The 23,349-nt window shown below is 33.8% G+C and overlaps 1 protein-coding gene across 4 annotated transcripts in view; it reads right to left on the bottom strand.

The window, feature by feature from the left end:
* The window catches only part of LOC150101831 (constitutive coactivator of PPAR-gamma-like protein 1 homolog), a 326,792-nt gene that overhangs the window by 167,788 nt on the left and 135,655 nt on the right, over window positions 1-23,349 (bottom strand). For all 4 annotated transcript variants that reach the window (XM_090400106.1, XM_090400107.1, XM_090400108.1 and 1 more), the window contains exon 7: window positions 12,666-12,778. In XM_090400106.1, the coding sequence (XP_090256232.1) occupies window positions 12,666-12,778 (113 nt within the window). The remainder of the gene's footprint in view (window positions 1-12,665; window positions 12,779-23,349) is intronic.

Here is a 23,349-nt window from a genome sequence, read left to right as displayed (position 1 = left end):
GGGTTAGGAAGAAAGGGGTAACAGCTAGATTTTTTCTCTTATAAGTGAGTGAGTGGAATAGTTTGCCTGTTGAAGTAGTGAGCGCATTCCAGTGTGAATGAGTTTAAGAGAAAGTATAGCATGACGAGTGTAAATTTTTCAACCAAAAAATGAATGTGACAAATGATAACTGACACTGGGCCTAATATTGGTTCAACTATCTATATTATCACACATTGTGCGTGATAATATAGATAGTTGAACCAACAAGTTTGGCCACATGTGCTAGTAGCTTCTTCTGGATTAGGAGAAAAAATAAAATAAATAAATAAATAAATAAGCAGTAAACATGAACTGTTACAAAAAAAAACATGGGAGCATCGAAACTGGCATGGGTCAGTCATTGTTCAGTAGGTATACATGATAGAATATTACATAAAATCATTCCCTGGTTTCTGTTGAGTGTGCCTTGTGAGTGGATAACTACCGTAGACTCTTTGATGTTGCAGGCACTGAAGTCGTCTTCTACTTAAGGCACTGAGTTCTTGTCCCATTCAATATCGTGGTGAGTGCAGAAAAAGTGGAAAGCTAGGCCTGAGCTGTCTTCTCTGTTGTTATTAATATCACCAATATGCTATTTTTGTCAAATGTCCAAACTTCTAAATGTTTGCTCTATGTAAGCAAGGCCACAAGAACATGGAATATTGTAAACTCCAGAATGTTTCTTGAAAGCGTTGTGGTCCATAAGTGAAAGTAACAAATATATGGGATGGAAACCAAGTCTCTGTAGTAGCAAATGTCAGGAATTTGTTGTGGAGTGACATAGAGAATAGGATCCTTTGTATATCATCAATAGTTGATATAGTTAAAGAGAATGTAATTCTCTTTTAGTCTTTCTTCATCTTCTGTAATAGAGATCGCCCCTTTTTTTCAGCATCTTTACTTGATAAAATTTAGCATTAATTGCATACATACAGAATCGCTTTGGAAATGTGACTTCATCAAGGCCTCCATTCCAACAAGGACTATTGTTTGGTAGTAAGTATATGAATTTTTAAAGAGGAATATTGAATAATGGTATATGACTCTAAAAACTAGTCATGGGTATATATACAACTGAAATAATTGTCATCACCCCAGTGTCTGAAGTCGCTTGAAATTGTTCCATTCTTTAATCTAAAGCAGTTTGCGGATTATCACGTAGCTAGATAGCCGTAAATTTCTGTGAATTTTTAAGAAAGAATGGAAACAGAAATGGTAAATTCCAGGCTGTTGTTTCTAATAAAAAAAATTTGTTTTTTAAAAATTACTTGTTGTTAATCTGGCTGTCAATAACATTAATTGCTGTGAAACAAATCTGAAAACACACCCCAACTCAACATCACCAGAGTTAAAGATCGGTACTATCAACATAAGAAGTCTGAATGGCAAAGAAATGGAGCTAGCTGAGGAATTAGATAAGTACCAGATCGACATAACAGGGGTGACTAAAACAAAAAAAAAAACAAAAACTGGTGAGATCTTTCTGGGTAATAAATACAAAATGTTATATTCAGGCAATGACAATCAAGGAAAAGAAGGAGTAGCCATAGTATTCAACACAAAATATGAGGCTAATCTTCTTGAATGGCAGGCAGTCTCAAGTAGAGTAATGTGGGCAAATATGAGAATGGGGAACTGGACAATGAGACTTCTTTGTGCCTATGGTCCCACAAAAGGTTCTACTAAGGTAGAAATAGAGGAATTTTTTGAGGCTTTAGAAAAAGCAACTGACACAATGAAAAAGGAAAAGTTGGTCCTTGTTGGGGATCTAAACAACAGAGTAGGAAATGATTGTCAGACATACAAAAATATTTTGAGAAAATTTGGAGAAAAGAGAAAAGCTAATAATAATGGCAAATATCTGTTGGATTTCTGCTCAGGACATGGACTGGTTATTTATTACTAACACCATGTTCTAACATAAAGATGTGCACAAATCCACATGGAGAGGAGAGGCAAGGAATAAGAAAAGTCTCATTGCCTATGTTATTGTTGATAGTGATGTTTTCTCACTGGTGCAGGACACCAGAGTGTACAGAGGATTTGAAATTGGAAGTGATCACTATTTAGTTCTTGAGCAGGATAAAATTGAATATATTGAAAAGAATAACATGTAAGAAAGTTTTAAAGAGAATCAAAGTTGAGCAGCTCTCAGATGTGAACTGTAGACTAAAATACACAAAGATTATTGAAGAAAAAATGAAAGAGTTTGAGAACAGGAATCAAACCTTTGGAGATTCAGTGGCAAGGCCTTGAAGAAAACCCTGATTGATTCAGCTAGAGAGTCATGTGGTGAAGTTGTCTGCAAGGATAGAAAAATTAGAACTCCATGGTGGAAAGAGGAAGTTAACGAGGTAGTGAAGGAAAAGAAGAAAGTATATCAAAAGTTCCTGTCAAATAAGTCAGCTTGCTCTTAGAGAATACAGAGACAAATGCAAGAATGCTAAACACTGTGTAAAACTAGCTAAACAAACATCATGGGAGGACTTTGGTATTCAATTATATCTCATGATATAATTGAATACCAAGGATATATCAAGAAGGTGGCAAAATATTCTGGAGGTTGTTGAAAAAGCTTAGAAATGTAGGAAAGAGTGCTGTAAAAGGAGTTAGAGATGATAAAGGTGACATGAAAACGGAAGAAAAAGATATCCTTGAAGTATGGAGTAATTACCTTGAAAAACTGCTAGATGAAACAAACAGTGATGACAGCACAGTGGTAAAAAACACTGACCAGGCATGCAGTCAGGAACCATACTTGAAGTAGAAAAAGCCATCAAAGGCTTAAAATGTGGAAAGGCAGCAGGAATAGATGATATTCGACCAGAAATGCTGAAGTATGGTGGTATAAGAGTCTTACAGTGGCTGCACTGCATAGTTCAGAAAGCCCACACAGGGACGAATTCCCGATGATTGGAGTAGAGCTCTCATAGTACCCATATATAAAAAGGGAAATAAAACTGCATGTGAGAATTACAGAGGTATTTCCCAACTGAGTGTTACTGGCAAGATCTATGCAAGTATATACTTGAGAAACAGTTGAGAAGAATTGTGGAAGAAAAGCTTGGTGAAGAACAAGCTGGATTAAGGCTAAATAGAGGTTGTCAGGATCAGATCTTGATCTTTACTTTACGACAAATAGTCGAGAAAGCATGGGAATATAACAAAGATCTGTATTTAAGTTTTCTCGATTTGGAAAACTTAAATTTGGAAAACTTCAAAGGCATATGACAAGGTGTCAAGAGAGAAGCTATTCAATACGCTACAGTTATATGGTGTCAATGGGGGGGCATTATATCAAGTAATACTTAGTCTTTATTTGAGTTGTAAGTCAGCAGTTAGAATTGAAAGAATTACAGGAAGATGGTTTAATGCTAAATCTGGTGTGAGACAAGGATGTACATTGTCCCCTCTGTTATTCATTATTTATATGGAGCGCATTATGAAGGAAAGTGGTATTAAACATGATATCGAAATTGGAGATGTTAATGTCAGCTCTTTGCTTTATACAGATGATGGTATACTTCTAAATAAATCCGCTACAAGTCTGCAAGATTCTCTGAGTAAATTGAATAACTGTTGTAATAGATATGGTATGAAGGTCAGCAATAAAAAGACAAAGACAACGAAAATAGGCAGAATCATTGAAAATGTCAACTGTGTTGTGAATGGAGAACCTGAGGAACAAGTAAAACATTTCAGCTACTTAGGCACGATTTTTACTGAAGATGGTAAATTAAATACAGAAATAGATAACAGAATCAGCAAAGCTGGTATGGTGGGAAGTCAATTGAATAAATTCATATGGAATAAGAAAGAAATTAGTCGGAACACTAAATTAACTGTATACAAGACAGTGTTCAAACCAGTTTTAACTTATGAATCTGAGAGCTGGGTCAGAAGTAAAATACTTGACCAAAGACTAGTGACTGCAGATATGAGTCCTGAGAAAGATTATAGGCGTGAACAGATGCCATCAATGGCAATATCATATTAAAAACGAGGATATTAGGAAAGAACTTGACATTGTCAGCATCCAGGAATGCGTTACCAGAGCTAATCTCAGGTGGTATGGTCACTTAAACAGAATGGGCGAAGAGAGATTAGGAAAACAAGTGTTCTCTGCCAGGCTGGCAGCAAAACGACCCAGAGGAAAACCAAGATATAGGTGGATTGATACGGTACAAAGTGCCTTAGACGATAGAAATATAAGATCTGATAATGTCAGAGTCTTGATAAGTAACAGACTGATTTGGTGCAAAATTGTAGATAGGAAGTTAGTAATGATGTAATTTTTTTCATGTAATACTATCATATCCTGTATACCCCTTGAGGTTACATGGCAGGAATTTGATGACGATGATGATGATAATTGCTGTCAAGAAAGACTTGCTGCATTTAAGTCAAATTCCACAAACTGTATATAAATTATTGCTCATTTCCTATTTAAAACCTGGAGGATTTCAACTGATCCACACAAGTTGTTTTTGCAATACACCACTCCCCAAACTCGAGTTTTCCTTCCTGCCGAAAAACGGCCAGAGAACATAAAATGTATCACCCATGGTTTCTTTGACCATATTTCCCAACAGCTTCTGAATTACAATGCTATGTGAAAGAGCGAGAACTCTTTTACCTCTTACATTCAAGAATTTGCAATATATGGGGCACTCTTACCTATAACAGAAATATAGGTAACTATCTGTATGACTGGTCTTATGGTATACACTAAGAGAGAGGCTTCCTTCTGCTATTTTCAAAATTAAAACATCTAGGAAAAGTAATTTTCCTTCATTTTCAAGTTCTGAAGCACATTTAATTTTATGATGGAAAGAGTTAACAGATGAAAAATATTCGTGTAACTCAGCCACATTATATCAATAGATTACCTACACATCTCCACCCAAGTACAGTTTTGGATTTGCAGAAAGCAGGAAATATTTTTCAAACTTTTCTGTGAATAAGTCAGCACATGGAGGAGACAGAGGGCTTCCTATTGCAAGGCCAGATAGTTGTTTGTAGATTTACCATTCCATCAAAAATAATTTGAGTTGAGACAATGACTAAATAGTTGACAGGTGTCAGAAAGGATCAGATCATCTACAAGTGCCACAATACAGGAACATCTGCGAACAAAGATGTGCAATATCTAGACTAGCTAGCATGTCCGCTAGCAAAAAGAAATTTCTCCTAGTTTTTCTACAAAGTGCTGTGAGCTTTTAATGGAAGAGTCCATATGTCTGATGTGTGTTCCTTTAAAAGATCAGCCAGATGTTTGATAACAAATAAGTAGGCAAGCTAATATCATCTAAGACGCTGAAGAGGAATACTAGTCTTGTGTACCTTGAGCATTTCATGTAATTGTGGAGGTAAGGGGTGCATAGATTTAAACCTTTTTAAGATTCATAGGCTATGTGGTCATGTTGTGTAAAAGGCTGTTGGTTTCGTCTTGGTTTGTCCAAGTAAGGTTATAATTCAATGGAGGGTAAGTGAGGTATCTGAGAGTAAAATTGAAATTTTCGGCATATAATCAGCCTTAAGTATTAGAATATCTTTGTTCTTTAAATCTGAAAGAGCTCTTTTTTCTGAGGAATTATGTTCCTTTTTAGGAGGATGAGAAGAAGAAGAGAGAGAGAGAGAGAAAGATTACAGTCTTTGATCTGAAGTCATTTGCAACAGGCTGAGGTAGAAAGTAAAGGGCATTTTCTATGCTGCATATAATATCTATTTTAGGAATGTGCTCTGGCATGACAGCATAGTTCAACCTTTTTTTTAAAATGCTAGTTTCTGCTAATGAAAAGTTATGATTAGTTAAAAGAAATGTTAAAAAGTACTTTTCATCAGGTTTGATAACTTTCCCAATGAAATGTTTCTCACACATAGCATTAAATTTTTTGATTTCTCTGATTTTGGAGGCTAGAAAAATGTTATTGTAAGTAGCACTGATCATATTAACTAAACAAAACCATAGGTCAGCATCAATGCAATTGGATAGTGTACAGCACAAGCAAAGACACGACGAATCAACTTGATTAAATGCATACCTTTTGGATTGTAAAGAACACTATTCTCTACTCCTGCTCCACAACTAATTCCTGACATTCACTACAGAGCCATAATTTCCATCCCTCATATTGGTAGACTTTCAAAATCACAAATCTCCTGAAATTTCATAGCATAAAAGTGGCTTTCAAACCCATACAAGCTCTGTTTCATTCACCTAAGGACCACAACTCAATGAACATAACTAAATGTTCATTTTCCGAATGGATAAAAGCATCAAGAAATAGAACTATTGCTAGTTTTGTGGCCGCTCAAGAAGTTGTTAAACGAGGAAAACCTTTTACAGACGGCGAATATGTGAAAGAATGTTTTATTAAAATGTCCGAATTTCTCTTCTGCGATTTCAAAAATAAAGCGGAAATAATTACAAAAATAAGACATGCCATTATCTGCTAAGATTGTAAGGGACAAACTATATGAATGGCAGAAGATATAAGAAATCAGCAGGTTACAGATCTAAATTCAACACCAGGATTCTCCATTGCTTGTGACGAATCATGCGATGTGGATGATTCGTCACAGATTGTACTTATTTGTAGATACATAAACTCTCAGGGACCTCAGGAAGAATTACTTGATATACTGCCACTTACAGGACAAACTCATGGAGAAGACATTGAATCTGCTGTTACCACTTGCTTGAAAAGTAAGGGTGTTAAATTAACAAAATAATATCTATTGCAACCGATGGGGCACCGAGCATGAAAGATACAAAAAAAGGTTTTGTTTCTTTATTTGAAAAATAAATTCTGCATGCCGTGTTTTCCTTTCACTGCATAATCCATCAAGAGATACTTTGTGCACAAACTTTTTCCAAAAGAGATAACAGTAGTGATGACTTTGGTTGTAGGGATTGTTAACAAAATAATGACAAGACACATCATCAGCAATTTTGTGAACTTCTTAAAGAAATCAATTGCGAATATTCCTATCTTCTTTTGCATAACAGAATAAGATGGAGTTCCAGAGGTGCAGTGTTGATGCTTTCTGCCATCTGCCTTGGAGAGGTTAAGTTGTTTCTAAGACAAAAAGACCTTGAATATGCAGTTACAAGATACTCGTTGGATACAAAAATTCTACTTTATGGTGGATATGACTTCCCATTTAAGCGCACTAAATAAGAAACTACAGGGAAAGGGAAATACAGCAGTTTTGTTTTAGAAGCGATTTCATCTGAACAAAAATTATATTTGTTTGCGACAGACTTAGAGAAAGGCACATTATTACATTTTCCTACATTGAAGAAATATCACCAAGAACAAGCTGATAATAATTCCATAAATTTAACCTTTTTCAAAGAAATTGCGGTAAAGATGCGATCTGAATTTAATGGGAGATTTGAGGAGTTGAGAAAGAACAAGGCAACTATGTCATTTTTATTGAGACCACTTGAAATTAATCCTGCTGAATTAAATTTTTCACCTTTTTCTGGAATTGCTGAGGCTGCATTTCAACTCGAGTTAGAGGACCTGAAAACCAAGGATTTGTGGAATTCAAAATTTAGAAATCTTGAAGCTGACCTGGAGGAGTTGGAAAGACAAAATTCTACCCTTGCAATACAACACAAATGGTCTGAAATAGAAGATCTCAAAAAGCAAGATCAGATTGTATTTGACAAGTGGAATTGTTTATCGACACTTACATTCAATTAAAAACATACGCATTTGGACTTGTATCAATTTTCAGATCGACATATTTCTGTGAGCAAATATTTTTTAATATGAATTTTATTAAAAGTAAGTTAAAAAACCAACTAAACAATGTGAGTCTTTCGTCATGTTTGAAAATGAAAATTATGGTGTATTCGTCGCATACTGAGAAACTCTCCCAAGAAGTTCAACAGCAAAAGTCACACTAAGAAGATATTTTAAATTAAAAAAAATTAAAGAAATAGGTATGTTATTGGATTTTATAAGGTATGTTATTGTTATTTTATAAGGTATGTTATTGGATTGTTTTATTATTTAATATTTAAAAATATCATATAATTTCGTGTAACACGCCACCCTTGTGTTTTACAAGTATGATAACGTGTTACTGTAAAAAAAAAACTGAATAAATAATTTAATTATAATATTTTTCAATGTAGTTTCTAAATTTAAAGCAGTGATAAGCAATGAAATAGTAAATCAAATACTCAGTTCAATCCGCATAAAGAATAATTTCTTTTTCTTTGATAAGTATTAATTTATTTTCCGTTATTTAGGTATATTTTAATTTTTTAACCTGCACAAATAAATCCACATGTAAAAATCAATATTCATAAAATAGATTTTTAATTAAAATATACTAATTGTGCCGTACAAAAAACCCTGAGAGGGCCACATGCAGGCTGTGGGCCATTGGTTGCTCATCACTGCGTGTGGCTCCCTAAAATTTTTTTTAACAGATATAATTTTAAAAATGGCTCTTCACTCCAAAAAGGTTGCTGACCACTGATCTATATTATCACAACCTATTAAATCCAGTGTCAGTTATCATTTATCACATTTGTTTTTTGGCCGAAAAATTTACACTCATGTCATACTTTCTCTTAAACTCATTCACACTGGAATGCACTCATTATTTCAACAGGTAAACTATTCCAATACATAACCTTTAACAATACATAAAGTTCCACAGACGCCTTCTTGTCCTCTCCCTACCTTCCATATAACAAAAAATTTCATCAGTTGATAACTTGTAACATCATTTTAGAAGTTTTCTGAGCTCTAACATATCAGCTCACTTTCTCCTGTTTATCAGTGTCTGCTGATCAATATTCTCAATCTGTGCTCATAACCTGCATTCCATAATCCCGATATTTTTGTTAATCTTCATTGAATAAATGAAAATTAACAAAATATTCTTTCCAAACCCAGGAGACCAAATGTGCAGACAGTAGTTCAAGTGTGGTTGTATGAAGACCATTTATAGAAGCAAAATGACTTCCTTATCCTTACATATCAAAGTTCATTTTTCAACATTGCAATTATCCTCTGCATTGTATTTGCAATTTTTGCAATATAACTTCTGAACTCCTATCCACCATAATTCCAAGATCCCTAACCCTCATCAGCTTCTTGTAGCATAACCCCACCAATATAATATGCTGTTGAAAATCTCATCATGCCAAAAAAATATAACTTTACACTTACTAACATTGAAGCAACAGTTATTATCATTTGACCACTGTTTCAGATTATTCAAATCATTCTGTAAGTGGTGTATATCAGCAGCATTCCTTAGCCCTGTCTTTGCATCATCATTAGTAAACAGTTATATACTTCTTGTCAGGTCCTTTCCAATATCATTAATATATAGATTGATAATAATGGTCTATAGACATCTCTGGGTTACACCACTGGTCACCTTAAATCTGGTAGATTTACCCTCCTCCACATACTACTGTCTGATATACCTGTCCATCAGCCATCCACTTATCTAAGTTAATAATTTACATTCCAATCCCATATTCTCCTGTTTATGCAACAGCCTTTCATGTAGCATTCTATCAAATGCCTGAGCAAAGTTCAACAATACCACGCATCCATTCCCTTTATCCAGCTCAGCCATAACATCATTATAAAATATAAGCAGACTGCTAAAACGTGACCTCCATTCAGTAAAGCCATGCTGTTACTTTGTTTTACAACATAACTATCACATTCTTTCCATTCCTACAAGATTTTTTTCCTGAGCTGAGAATCCGGTTTATGTTTCCCTTGTTTCTCTATTGTCAAATTCTTATCCAGATCATAGAACAGAGCTCATGAATCTCATTCTTGTGTACCTCTATATCTTCATCCTATGTGGTCAGTGCACTGAGCACTCATTATTCGAATAACTGCATCTGCTTTTGATACAAGGATATGGTCTTTATTCACTAAAGTTATTCTTCTACATTAATTTCATCTTTTACTTGCAGCATAATGAGAAAATTCTTTTGGGTTTCCTTTAGTTTGTGTAGCCAATTTCTTTTCATACTCACTTAGCTTCCCATATTCAGATTTTTTACCGTGATATCTGAAAATTGCTAGTATATTACTTTCTAATGCAGAATATAATTTGAATAACTTGATCTTATATTTATGTTTTTTTTTGTTTCATACACTGCCCAAAGATGACATGACAATGATATGGTATCAATGATTTTTTTTATTTATTTCATATGATGATATGACATAAATGAGCTGCCCCTTTCACGAAGAGGTACAGCACCACCTCAATCCTCCCAATTTTTATCCAGGCTCAGGAACAGCATAGCTAACAAATCAGCCCTATGGCTGGAAGGGCTGTCTTAAGTATTCTTGACTGTAATCAGTGCGCGTTCATGGGGCCAGTTTGCCCGTTGTGGGGGATGAAAAACCTCCTACCTCTGTATGAGACTGGCTAACTCACCTCTAGTCGAAAGAGACCAGATAAAAGTTCCTCATATCACGGACAGAAATTAAACCCAAGTCTTTCCAACCAAAGGGCTTCATCTATACCAAATGAGCTATGGAAGCTCATCAATGCAAAGAATTTCAGCTGAATTATAATACTTCTTGTACAACAGAACTATCACATATTCTTTCCATTCCTACAAGATTTTTTCTGAGATGAGCCTCCAGTTTACATAACAATCCCTTCTTTCTCTACTGCCAAATTCTTATCCAGATTATGCAACAGCTCCTGAATCCCATTCTCATGCATCTCTTTATCTTCATCCTATATGGTTGCTGAACCGAGCACTCATTATTTGAACAATTGCATCTGCTTACAATTCAATGCATCAATGAGAATTCTGATTTTATATAATCAGTTGAACTTGTTGTTCATTATTTGTAAAATGCAGTGTCTTTGGACCCCATCTATTTACCAATTCCAAAATGGAGGGGTTCACTCAATCAAGCATGCTGATGATCTTTCTGATAGTACTTGAATTGCATATAAATTACTATTATTATCTACTATTATTTCAAATATTAATTTTGAAATCAAGTGCAAATAAACGATTCTACTTTCTTACAATCTTGTATATTAGTAAGTAATAATTTGAAATTGGAGACACCTGCAAAAGGCATCAAACAAGGTCTGTTTCCAACTGAAACCATTCTTTTATCAGTATTTCCATCAATACTCATCATTATCTTTGTTGTCTTGCATTAAACATTAACAATAAATGCTGCTGCATGTGAAAACTAATTGCTATGCCACATGGGTCAGTGACTCACAATATGATAAATGCATTGGATATATCAACTGATATTATGAAAGATAACATATTTCTTTTAATAGTAGAAATCTTAAATGGTCTGAACCAAAAGTCCACCTGTAGATCATCTGTGACCCACAAAGCACAGAATGGGTTAAATTCTTGATTTCTGTTCTCTAAGTTGCTAGAGACACATGTTCTATCCCTTAGCATTTTAACTATTCCTATATTCTGTGCAGAGTGGTGGTGAGATGAAGTGTGAAAGTATCTTCCAGTGTGGGTAAGTTTTTATATACCGATTAACTAACCTTGTTCTCTTGGGAAACTTCTAGGAATATATCCAGAAATGGTTGGGAAATATATACATGAAGTATGCCGTTCAGTTAGTTTGTCAAGGTTATTAGTTGTTCCATTAAACCCTAGCCCAATGATGAACATACAATCCACATAACCAAAATTTTGGATTTACAACAACAGTTTTTTTATGGTTCCCCCCCTACACACTCCAATGAAATAAACTGTTATGTTCATTCAACATAAGTAGGATAAAGAGGACAATCCAGAAAGATATTTACATGCTAGAACATGCTAAAATTGTGGAAATGAAAATGCAAATCCAGATTAATCTATCAACTACCAATAAAGGTTGTCCTGCAACATGCAGAAAAGAGAAATGTCATGTGTAGACCATAAATGCTTTGTAAAATTCAAGGAAACATCAGAAATTCTATGCACAACTAGTCAATGCAATAAAAACAAAGGCATCTTTTATCAAGAATCTTATGCACACAGACCTTGGATGTGATAATTCCAGGCTGATTATTATTATTACATCACATATGCCATCATGCATGCAATGTTAAACTAGTTGTCAATCCCCAATTCTATTCAATCTTTGATAAAGTAAGTGTCTCTTTTGATTCCTGATATCCAACAATCTCTCTGAAGTATGTAAAAAAGCATATGAAACTAGTAGAGATGTAAAGCTAATAAAATTTTATCTTAGAATTATGTGGCCTTTATAAATGAATGTCCAAGAATTTCAACATAATCACAGAAGCTCAGCTCTTAAATACTTACATTTTTGTTATGAAAGAAGTGACCAAGGCTGACATGAAATAAGCTTATGATGAGGAATACTCATTTACATATTTAAGATTCCAAAGAGATTCAAATAAAATTGCAGGACAATGGACATGAATGTCTTCTAACAACCATACAGCTATTTAATTGCAAGATACTCTTTTGGCAAATACGTTTAGCAGCCAAATGCTGCATGAAATGCTATAAAAAACTATGTGCTTCAGTGGAAAAAATCAAGTGACAACAAAATGATAGTATAATATGTAAAAACTAAGTTTTCTGATAAAATCAGAAAACAATGTATATCAGCAATACATCTTACCTGCTGATCAGGCCCACCAGATGCAGAAAATTCTATGTTGTGAAGGCTACTATTTTCTCCACAATCTAAATCTTGCGCCAATTCTTTATGATTAGGAAATGAAGAGCTATCCCCTATATTTAACAGAAACAAAAGTTAAAAAAAAATTGTTAAATTAAAATGCTTTCCATTTAATCACATTCAAACTAACTGATAATTATGAAATCTAAATAAATAATGAAGAAATGTATATCTAGTGGTAAAATATTTACTAAATTGTTTCATTAAACTCATGTAATTAAGTAAACCTAATGCCTTAAATGTAATATTTTACTATGAGTGTTAACGATGCATTTTCAAAAACTATTTCACAGAAAACTGGTGAATGTTTCTCAAAGCTTTGAGTGTTCGTTATTTGTTGATAAAACTGTGCCAAATGGGTACTGATATTATTCTAGTGAGATGAGTTGTAGCAAAACATATTGTTTAGAGAAGAATCATCTAACATTGTTTTTAGAAGTTCAATACCTCAAGATTGAATTTTCGTTAACATTTATTAATTATATTTATATTTTGCTTTCTGTAAAGACTCACAATTTTAAAGCATCAGCAGTGCAACACAGCCAGGTACAGATGATAGTATTATGATCTGATATACAAGTGTATGTTAACCATATAGTGATACCCATTTCTCAAATTTTGGTCATACAGTCCATTACTGATGTGAAGGTTTGTGTGGTTCAAATCTGTGCAATAATTAGTGTCATTCCAGAGAATCCTGGCTAGTATTCAAAACTGTATAGGAAAGGTATTCAGAAATGCGTTTTATAACAGATCGGATGTGTCTGATCCAATTACATGGAAGCAAACAGACTCCAGGTAGTAATAAAGGATGCATTATCCTTTGGGAGATGTAAACATTTTTTTTTTTTTTTTTAAAGATACAAGCAACATGTTCAGAAATCTCTAATATAAAATGAATAGATATTCTATAGGAATTATTTCTTCTTATGGAATTAGGAGAAAAACATCTGTTTTTTTTTTTTTTTTCTATCATGTTTAGGTTGTAATCCAAAAAACCCAATGAAGGTTTTTTTAATAAATTTAGTTTAATCCTTTATCCAAGTGTATAAGCAAACAAAGTTTGTGCCTAAAAATATCTTCAGGACTGAGGTAAGGTGGTACATCCATTTGCAACTCATAGCAAAGGTGAACCAAGCTCTCATTACTCCTTGTCTCAGTATCTCCCATAATGCAAAGCACACCTCCTTGCAGACATGTGCTTTGCATTATGGGCGATACTGAGACAAGGAGTAATGAGAGCTTGGTTCACCTTTGCTATGAGTTGCGAAGGGATGTACCACCTTACCTCAGTAACGAAGATATTTTCAGGCGCAAACTTTGTTTGCTTACACTTAAATAAAGGATTAAACTAAATTTATTATAGTCTAACCAAGTGCAAAATAAACTTCCAACATCTTTCTCTAAATCCAGAGTAATTTAATAATAAGGTGGTACACTGGTTGGCAACTCGTATAGGTAAATATGGCCTCTCCATTGCTTCTGCCTTAGTATTACCACTCTGGGTCTGCCTCCCACTGACAAGACCACAATAAAGGTCGAAAATGGTCTGGGTAGTGGCCCTTCCCTTAATGCATAGCAGTAAGGAGATGTGCTTTGCATTATGGGAGATACTGAGACAAGGACTGATGAGAGCTTGGTCCACCTTTGCTATGAGTTGCCAAAGGATGTACCACCTTACCTCAGACCTGAAGATATTTTCAGGAGCAATTTTGTTTGCTTGCACTTGGATAAAGGATTAAACTAAATTTATTATAATCTAACCAAGTGCAAAATAAACTTCCAATGGAGGCTTGATGCTGCTGGAAATTTCTTGAAGAGATTCAGATGAAAAACAGACAATATATCACAAAATGGTGATACACTGATGTTTGATTAATTTAACAACTAGAGAAAGAAAGATGGGTTTGTGGTAGACTGAAGTGGGTAGAGAGCCATTTGTTTCTTGTTTTAAGAGGATGTCAAGAAAGGATAGAATGCCATTTGATTCTCACATGTTTTTTGTAAGACATCTAATTCTTAACATGACTCACTAAATTGGGTCTATTCAATTTCATGTAATTGCAGGTTATCATACAATGGTCAAGCAATCTGATCCAACATAAAACTCATTTTGTATGCCAACCCTACATTAAATCCAAAAAAATTATTGCACAGATATTTCTAGAAATTTAAATGCCTTTTCAAACAAAGTGCTGAGGTGGTCCTTCGGCATTCAAAACCCCAATCTCAATGACAGACAGCTTGTCTATGCCATGCACTTGAGAAATCATCAATATTATGTTTACCTGGCTCTCTCACAATTGCACATGAAAAAGATATTCTCCATGATGTGCTTACACAGTTTTTGAATTTCCCATTATCTATTCTGTTGCACTGATGGTTTAAGATACTTAAATCAACATATGTGTATAATTATTTACAGTTTTGCATGGGTCTCATGTCTATGAAGAAAGAACTCAATTATGTTCAAATGTATTTATATTATTTTTATTATCAGGAGTAAAAAAAAAAAAAAAAGTACCACAAATATACCAACACTATAATCAAGGCTCAACAAATTATGCAAAAACCTCCTTGCCATGCAAAAAATGTACTCACCCAGGACTACCCCCCCCTTTTTTTTTCTTTTTTAAATGATGTTTCCCAATAAGTCAATGAATTCTATAAAGTATACTGTTTAGAAAGTTTTTTTTAATTAAATAAAACAATGTTCTATTTTGATCGGCTTACAGTTACATGTCAATTGGTAAAATCTACTCATCAGCTGCAAGTGACAAGTGTATTTCTAGAGCTCTGACGATAACAGTACACTTGACTTTCACTATAGCAAACCTTAGGGACCAGAGGAACGGTCTGCTATAGGGGATGGTTTGTTGTGGTGTAATTCTTTAACCATTGTATGAAATTTTGAGTAGCTTAGTCAAAAACCATCTCTCAAGGCTAGACCTTGAGAGATGGTCTTTGTGTTCTTTGCATGGATACTATTCTTCTAATTTCATTAATGAAGAGAGAGCACCAGACTTGCAATCGATTTCATATATTCCAGAAGAGAAATATTACTTTAAGTTACGAGAATATATTTATTTTCAATTCTCTTGCCAATTTAACCCTAATGTTGCGTTATAATGCCAAAATTGCATGGAGGAGTGGGGGGGGGGGTATGCAATTTTTTAAAATTAACCAATGAAATATTGAGTAGTGGCTAATGCACATAATTTGACTTGTAATACTGTGTTAGAGGATACATAGTTTCTTTGGCTTTGTTAGTATCTTAATTATTTTATGCAAAAATATTTTCAAAAGGACAAAAGCATCAGACCAGGATAAATAAACAATTATTGCATTTAAGATTTTAAGGGGAGATGAATTTCATTGCCTAATGTGAGATTACTGTCTCCTAATTGGAGACCTGCGGTGGCAGATTATGTAAAAAATAAAAATATCAAAATTCAGTTGGATGTTCTGAAGGTTGTGATTAGTGTGATACATGGTTTGTCAAATGAGAAGTTTAATGTACTGTCATCAGCAAAGCTGTGTATTGGGTTGACGGTCAATTTTAATATGTTCAATATATAAAAGGAAGAGAATAGATAAGAGAACAGAGCCCTGTGAACCCCAGCATTAGCTGCATAGTTAAAAGATAGAAAATCATCAACTATCACAAGGAGTGTGCAAAGCTGGTATGGTAGTGAGTCAAGTCGATAAATTTATATAGAACAAACCAAGTGTTTGATACCAAAATGCCAAGAAAAAGATCCACGGAAAGATTAAGATCTAGGCGAACTGATGCCTTTGATGAATGAAATAAGATATGACAATACTGGAATCCTGGCAGATACCAAACCTAATTTGGAGGAAAATTATCAGCATTAAGTTAGTAAACTTTTCATGTTGTAATCAATACATCTTTCCCCACTGAGAGTACCATTAGGAATCTGACATGCATACATCATCTGTGCCAATGCATACATCTTCCTCAACTGACTAAATATAGGCTAATTAACGTTCATCACTTGTGTTTCCTACCACGTTTTTTACTGGAGATGACAAGCAACATTAATAAAGCTGTCAGATTTTTGACCACAATGTATACACTACTTCAAGCTGCCTTCTTAGTATCATAATCATATGCCTTATATTCTACATATACTTTTTTATTTATTTATTCAAAGCCCTCCCATTGTTTACATTTGTATACTTTTATGTTATTTTGTATGTTTTAAGTATAGTTCTTGCCAATTCTTTGTCAATGTTATGATTTTCCATATATAAGCATTATTCTGTTGTCAATGTACAATTTCCCATAATTTCTTCTGTTTCCCAGCATTTCTTTTGAATGGAATTCAAATTCACTAAATTTACTATAGTGAACTTTACACCATAGAACCATTTCTCTGGACCCTATAGTCTGCTATAGCAAGTGTCTACTGTTAGCAGGAAAGACTGGAATGAAACAAGCAGTGACAGAACAGGGGTAGAAAATATTCAAGAAGAACACAGTATACACAACAAAGGTTGAGTTATGAAATACATTTAGAAACCTGAAATGTGGAAAGGCAACTGGAGCAGATAATATTAGACCAAAAATGCTCAAAAATGGAGCTAAGTAACCTAAATAAATTTTGAATATGTAAAAGAATGACAAATGAACATACCCAAATATTATTATATCATTGTAGAAGGTAAAGTAAGTAAGTAACAAATGGTTATAAAAAATAAAACAAGTACAATACTAATCTTGGAAAAAATTTCTCCACTCGATCCTCTTCAAAATTTATATAGTAGTCCAGTCCTTCAAAACCAACAGTATAGAATTATTTTGTCAGTTGTCTCAACCAACTATGGTTTATGCATCTTGCTGTAGGTTAGATCATGAGAACAACTTATTGCACTTGCTACACTGCCTATTGTTATCTGCCTATCATCTCAGATCATCTGTTCCATCCATCTCACAGTGGCTTCTGTAACAATATCAACAGGGTGACCACATCAGTCTTCATTGCAAAGTGCCAAGTATCTTGCGAAAATTTCTGGACCCAGTTGTAAACTGTTGTACATGACAAATACTTTTCACCATAAACAGAATACAACTCTTTATGAATGTCTTTTGCATGAAGTCCTTTAGCTCACAGAAAGTTGAATAGCACGCAACAGCATCTACTATGTGAAATGCCATCGCCCTAGACTGTGCTGCTACTTAGTGATCCATACTGAAAACCATTCACTTCCAAATTCATTTGTTCTGCTTTGTTTGTAACTTACTGACTTTCTCCTCATATATTATTGTATATTACTATCTAGAGTAATTCAGTTAACTTGTATCATTAATACAAGTTCAACAACATCCTGTATAAAACCCTATTATACCTGAGTAATCATTCTGCTTCTCAACTTAGCACTCTAACATTACTTTCTGATACAGTCCTTGTATCCTTGTTACCAGCCAGCCTATTTTACATACCCATTCCCTTAAGTGAATATAATAACCTCTAGTGTCAAATCCATTCCCTTTATTATAGTACACTGCTAAAGTAAAACCTACCTTCACCAAAACCATGCTGTTCTCTATAGAGGATCATGTCATCTACCCACCTCTGATGTTGATCCTAATTAGCCTCTTCAACACCTTCACCACCGAACTGGCCTCAACATGTATACACATCAATAATCACATGGTTGCAAAGTGTCTACTGAAGTTTGAATAACACTAAAATAACATGGATATGAAGTGATATTTTTGATATATTTTATCTGGGAAGCCATTTGTGTAATTAATGACCACTCAAGAGATACTGACTGATCCAGAGCTGATCGATTCTGTTCTATCTACACCCTTGTATAATGAATTATCTTGCCCTCCACCCACAAATTAGAAACTATGCTTAAGCTGAATGATGAAGTCAAAGACACAACCAATCCTTTTGCACAATCTAATGCTCCTTACCAATTCCATCCAATCCAAATGCTGTGTTCAAAATCAAGCTCTTTTAATAGCTTTAATTCCAATTCTCCACTTATGTCCTTTCATCTAGTTCCATTCCGTATCCAGACAGCTTATAGTCTGCCTGGAATGTATAACTTAGTGATTGCATTACTTTTCCATGACCATTTTCCCTTTATCACAGTAAAAAAAATTCTCTCAAATTTTCTTTTGTCTCTTCAGCTAACTTCTTGTCATAGTCTGATTTCACTTTCCTCACGATAGCTGTCACTCTTACAGCCTACTTTTTATACTACTCCTCTGCCTGGTCATCACCCCAGTCTCAATATTAGTTAGCTCCACTATGTTCTTTATGTGTAGCTCTTATAGCTTTTACTTCTACATCTTATGCATCTATTCAACTCTTACATGATTCATTCTCCTAACTGTCAGATTTTTGACCACAACCTACATGCTACTTCAAGCTGCCTTATATTCTACATATACCTTTTTTTTTTTTTTTTTAAATTTATTCAAAGCCCTCACATAGTTTGCCACCTCCTTAAAACAGCATGGACTAATTACTTCATGCAGTGTTTCCCAAACTTTCAGTATCCACCTAATAGTGGTGTATCCTCCCTCTTAGTCAAAAGCTATTTTTAGAGAAGTTATAATATTTCACTCTAACATGCATAATTATAAAGGCAATTATTTTTTAACATTTTCATTATAATAAATTACATAATGATATCTTCATGCTGTCTGGGTACAAGAGAGTACAGAAGATTTGAAACTAAGTGACCATCACTTAGTTTCAAATTTTAGAGCTAAGTAGGATAAAAATGGATATCACATTGATAAGAACAGTATGCAAGTTTTAAAAGAGAATTAAAGTTGAGCAGCTTTTACAGGCAAATTGCAGACTTCACTACAACAAACATTATTGAAGAAAAAATGAAACAAATTGAAAACAAGAACCAAAACCTTGTAGTCTCATTAGGAAACTCTAAAGGAGACAGACTGCTTCAGCTAGTGCAGTCATATCCACTGCACTGTATGTGGTGAAGTTGTCTGCAAGGATAGAAAAATAAGAACACCATGGTGGACACAAGAAGTTAAAGTAGTGGTCCTGGAAAAGAAGAAAGTATATCAAAAGTTTCTAGAAAATAAGCGGATAACCTAAAAGAGTACAAAGAAAAATATAAGAGCTAAAGTATGTGTAAAAGTATCTAAACAAAAGTCATGGGAAGAATGTATCAGGAATGTTTTGGAGGCATTTGCAAAAGCTTAGAAATGGAGGAAAGAGAATCATAAAAGGAATCAAAGATGATAAAGGTGAAATTGAAAACTGAAGATAAGGATAACTTATATCAGTGGTTCCCAACTTGTGTTCCACAGAACCCTAGGGTTCTGGTGATAAAATTAGTTTTTGAGCTCTAATTAATAGTTTTCATTTTTTTTATACATATTTTTCAAATATATTTAAAATAAAGTTTCAAATATGTCAAAATTTTCGCTAAAATCCATTGAATCAAGTGGTGGATGGATGAATGAATTGAATACTTGCATTCAATTGTCCCCACTAGTTGAGTCATATCCCCTGATTTGCAGTGAGTGGGGTGCAATATGAGCAAGTGTATCAGTCATACATCGGCAGTGTTTTGCACTGCAATGATTTTGTGATGTCTTATGTACTTCTCATATAAAAATAAAGTGGGCATTGTAGAAATTTATAATATTACAATTCTGTATATCCTAAATTAAAATATCATGGATCGTTAGCTGAGAGGAGTTTTAAAAAAATGTGCAGCAAGCAGTTCACGTGTTTCTAGTGACAAGGAGACTGATAAAGCTGATACTGACAAAAATACAGATCAAGGCACTAGCAGATGAATTGAGGCAACTTGTGTAGCAGATGAATCGTGAAAAAGGCAATAAGCTCTTATCATATAGTTTGTTAGCACCAGCTAAATTGTGCAGACATTTTGAAACAAACCATTCAGAATATAAACATGCCAAATTTTTGAAAGAAAACTTTAGTCTCTTGATAAAACTAAACATTTTATGTTGAAAATGTTGTCGGATAATGAAAGGACAACAATGGCTTCCTACAAAGTAATCTACCATATAGTGCTCACAGGTGAAGTGCATCCAATTTTTGAAACTCTCATAAAACCCATGCATCAAAGATGTTGTTCAGTGTATGTTTGATGAGAAATCCTGTTCAACAAATTGATAAAATTTCTTTCTCAAATAATACAGTTTCACGCAGAATTCATGATATGGCTGAAGATGTTGAGCAAGAATTTATTTTAAGACTTTTAGAATTAGATGAGACAACAGACATTGCAAACCTATCAATTTTATTATATTGCTAAAATGTGTACAAGAAGTCACTGTGTTCTTCATAGATATGCACTAGTAGCTTGAAATAATTATCTTTAAAATCTATTTTAGATGAAGCAGTAAAAATTATTAACTTTGTGAAAACTCGACTGTTAAAAAGATTATTCAAAATTATACGTGAAGATGTGGGCAGCCAACATACGTTTTTGCTGGTACATACTGAAATTAGATGGCTGTCATGTGGCAGAATTCTTGTCAGATTGTTTGAATTATGAGAAGAGCTAGCCAGAGTCTTACACAATGACAAATTTCTACTAGCAATCGCTTTAGAAACATTTCGTGGTTGAGTTTATCTGCTTATCTGACAGATATATTCACAAAATTGAATTATGTCTCTCTCCCTCCCTTCAAGAAAAAAAAATGTAGTCCTAAGCGCATCCAGTGCAAGTCTCCAGGATTCTCTAAATAAATCACTATGAAAACAGGCAGGTTCATTCAGCTACATTCTCAATGGAGAACCTATAGAACAAGTAAAATATTTCAGCTATTTAAGCAAAGTGTTTAGCAAATATGTCAAATTAAATTTGGAAATAGACAACAGAATAAAGAAATGCTGGTATGGTGGAAATCTAGTTGAATAAATTTATATGGAATAAGAGAGAGAAATTAGCCAAAAAACTAAATTAGCAGTAAACAAAGCAGCATTCAAACTAATTTTATGGATCTGAGAGCTGGACTAGAAATAAAGCATTTGACCAAAGACCACAGATATGAGTTTTGAGAAAATTTAGGAAAATTAACAAATGACATCAATGCAAGAATCACATTAAAAATGAAGATATTAGAAAGGAACTTGGCATTGTCAGCATTCAAGAATGTGTGAGCATGGCTAACCTAAAGTGGTCATCATCATCATCATGCATATCAAGGATTTAGGCCTAGCATGGCCTGTTCCAGCCTTAGAAGTCATCGTTGAATCGTTTAAGAGGACATCCTGGTTTTCTTTTTCCTAATGGCTTGTACTTTAAGGCTTGTTTTGGTAATCTTTCTGTTTTCATTCTTTGAACGTGTTCCATCCATTTATGTTTATATTTTTTAATTTTTTCTATTACTGGTTCTTGGTTTAATTCTTTCATAATTTCTTCGTTTCTTTTGTGATCAAATAGGGCATACTTTGCAGTTTTTCTCATAAACTTCATTTCTGCTGTTGTTAATCTTTGTTTGTCTTTTTGTTTTATTGTCCAGATTTCACTTCCATACATTAAAACTGGTAGGGCTAATGCATTGTATACTTTTAGTCTGGTTTGTTTTTGAACTAGGTTTGGTTTAAATATAGAGTTAATTACACCTGTTATTTTTAAATATTTTGCAATTTTTACGTTTATATCTTTTTCATTTTCATATGCGATCATACATCCTAGGTAGTTAAACGAATTCACCTGTTCTAAGATCTTGTTATCTATTACTATTTTTGTTCTTGCTGGATCTTGTCCTTTAAAGGCCATAGTTTTTGATTTTTCTGTTGATATTATCATACCATAATCTTTGGATATCTCATTTAGATCTAAAATAGCTTTCTGTAGTTTATCTTCAGAATTTGTAACTATTATTTGGTCGTCTGCAAAGAGGAGAGCGTTTAAGTTAACTGTAGTGTGAAAGTTTAATTCCTTGATGTAAATTTTTACTCCATTTTATTATTATTTCATTTTAAGTAGATATTAAAAAGAGTTGTTGAGAGGGGACATCCCTGTCGGACCCCTTGGTTTATCTCTCTTGTATATGATAGCTCATGATTTAATCTTATTTGTATTTGATTATTTTCATATATACTTGTGATAGCCTTTAGGATATGATTTGGTATTTGTCTTTCTTTTAACTTTGTCAAATGCTTTTTTTAAAGTCAACAAATGCAATATATGTTTCTAAATTGTAGTCTCTTATTTTCTCTATTATTAATTTTAGGCAAAAGGCCGGGTTTATACATGATTGTCCTTTTCTAAATCCATTCTGTATTTCTAAAATAAAGTTTTCGGAATATTTCATTAGTTTGCTATTTAAGATTCTGGTATATATTTTGTAACAGGAATTTAGTATAGCGATACCTCTATAGTTTTTAGGGTCATCTCTATTACCTTTTTTTTATAAAGATAACCTAAAGTGGTATGTCCACTTAAATAGAATGGGTGGGGAAAGGTTAGCAAAAGAGATGTTCAATGCCAAGACAAGATGTCAGGAAAGAGACCCAAAAAAAGACCAAGGTCTAGGTAGATTGATTCAGTCAAAAGTGCCTTAGAAGAACAAAATGTTAAATATGACAATATTGAAGTGCTGACCTGGAAGAAAAGCGATTAATAA

This window comes from Typopeltis vanoorti, chromosome 11 (genome assembly GCF_054136105.1).
Source record: "Typopeltis vanoorti isolate ZY-2024b chromosome 11, IOZ_Tvanoo_1.0, whole genome shotgun sequence".
Classification (NCBI taxonomy): domain Eukaryota; kingdom Metazoa; phylum Arthropoda; class Arachnida; order Uropygi; family Thelyphonidae; genus Typopeltis; species Typopeltis vanoorti.
This window is presented reverse-complemented; position numbering and strand designations above follow the sequence as displayed.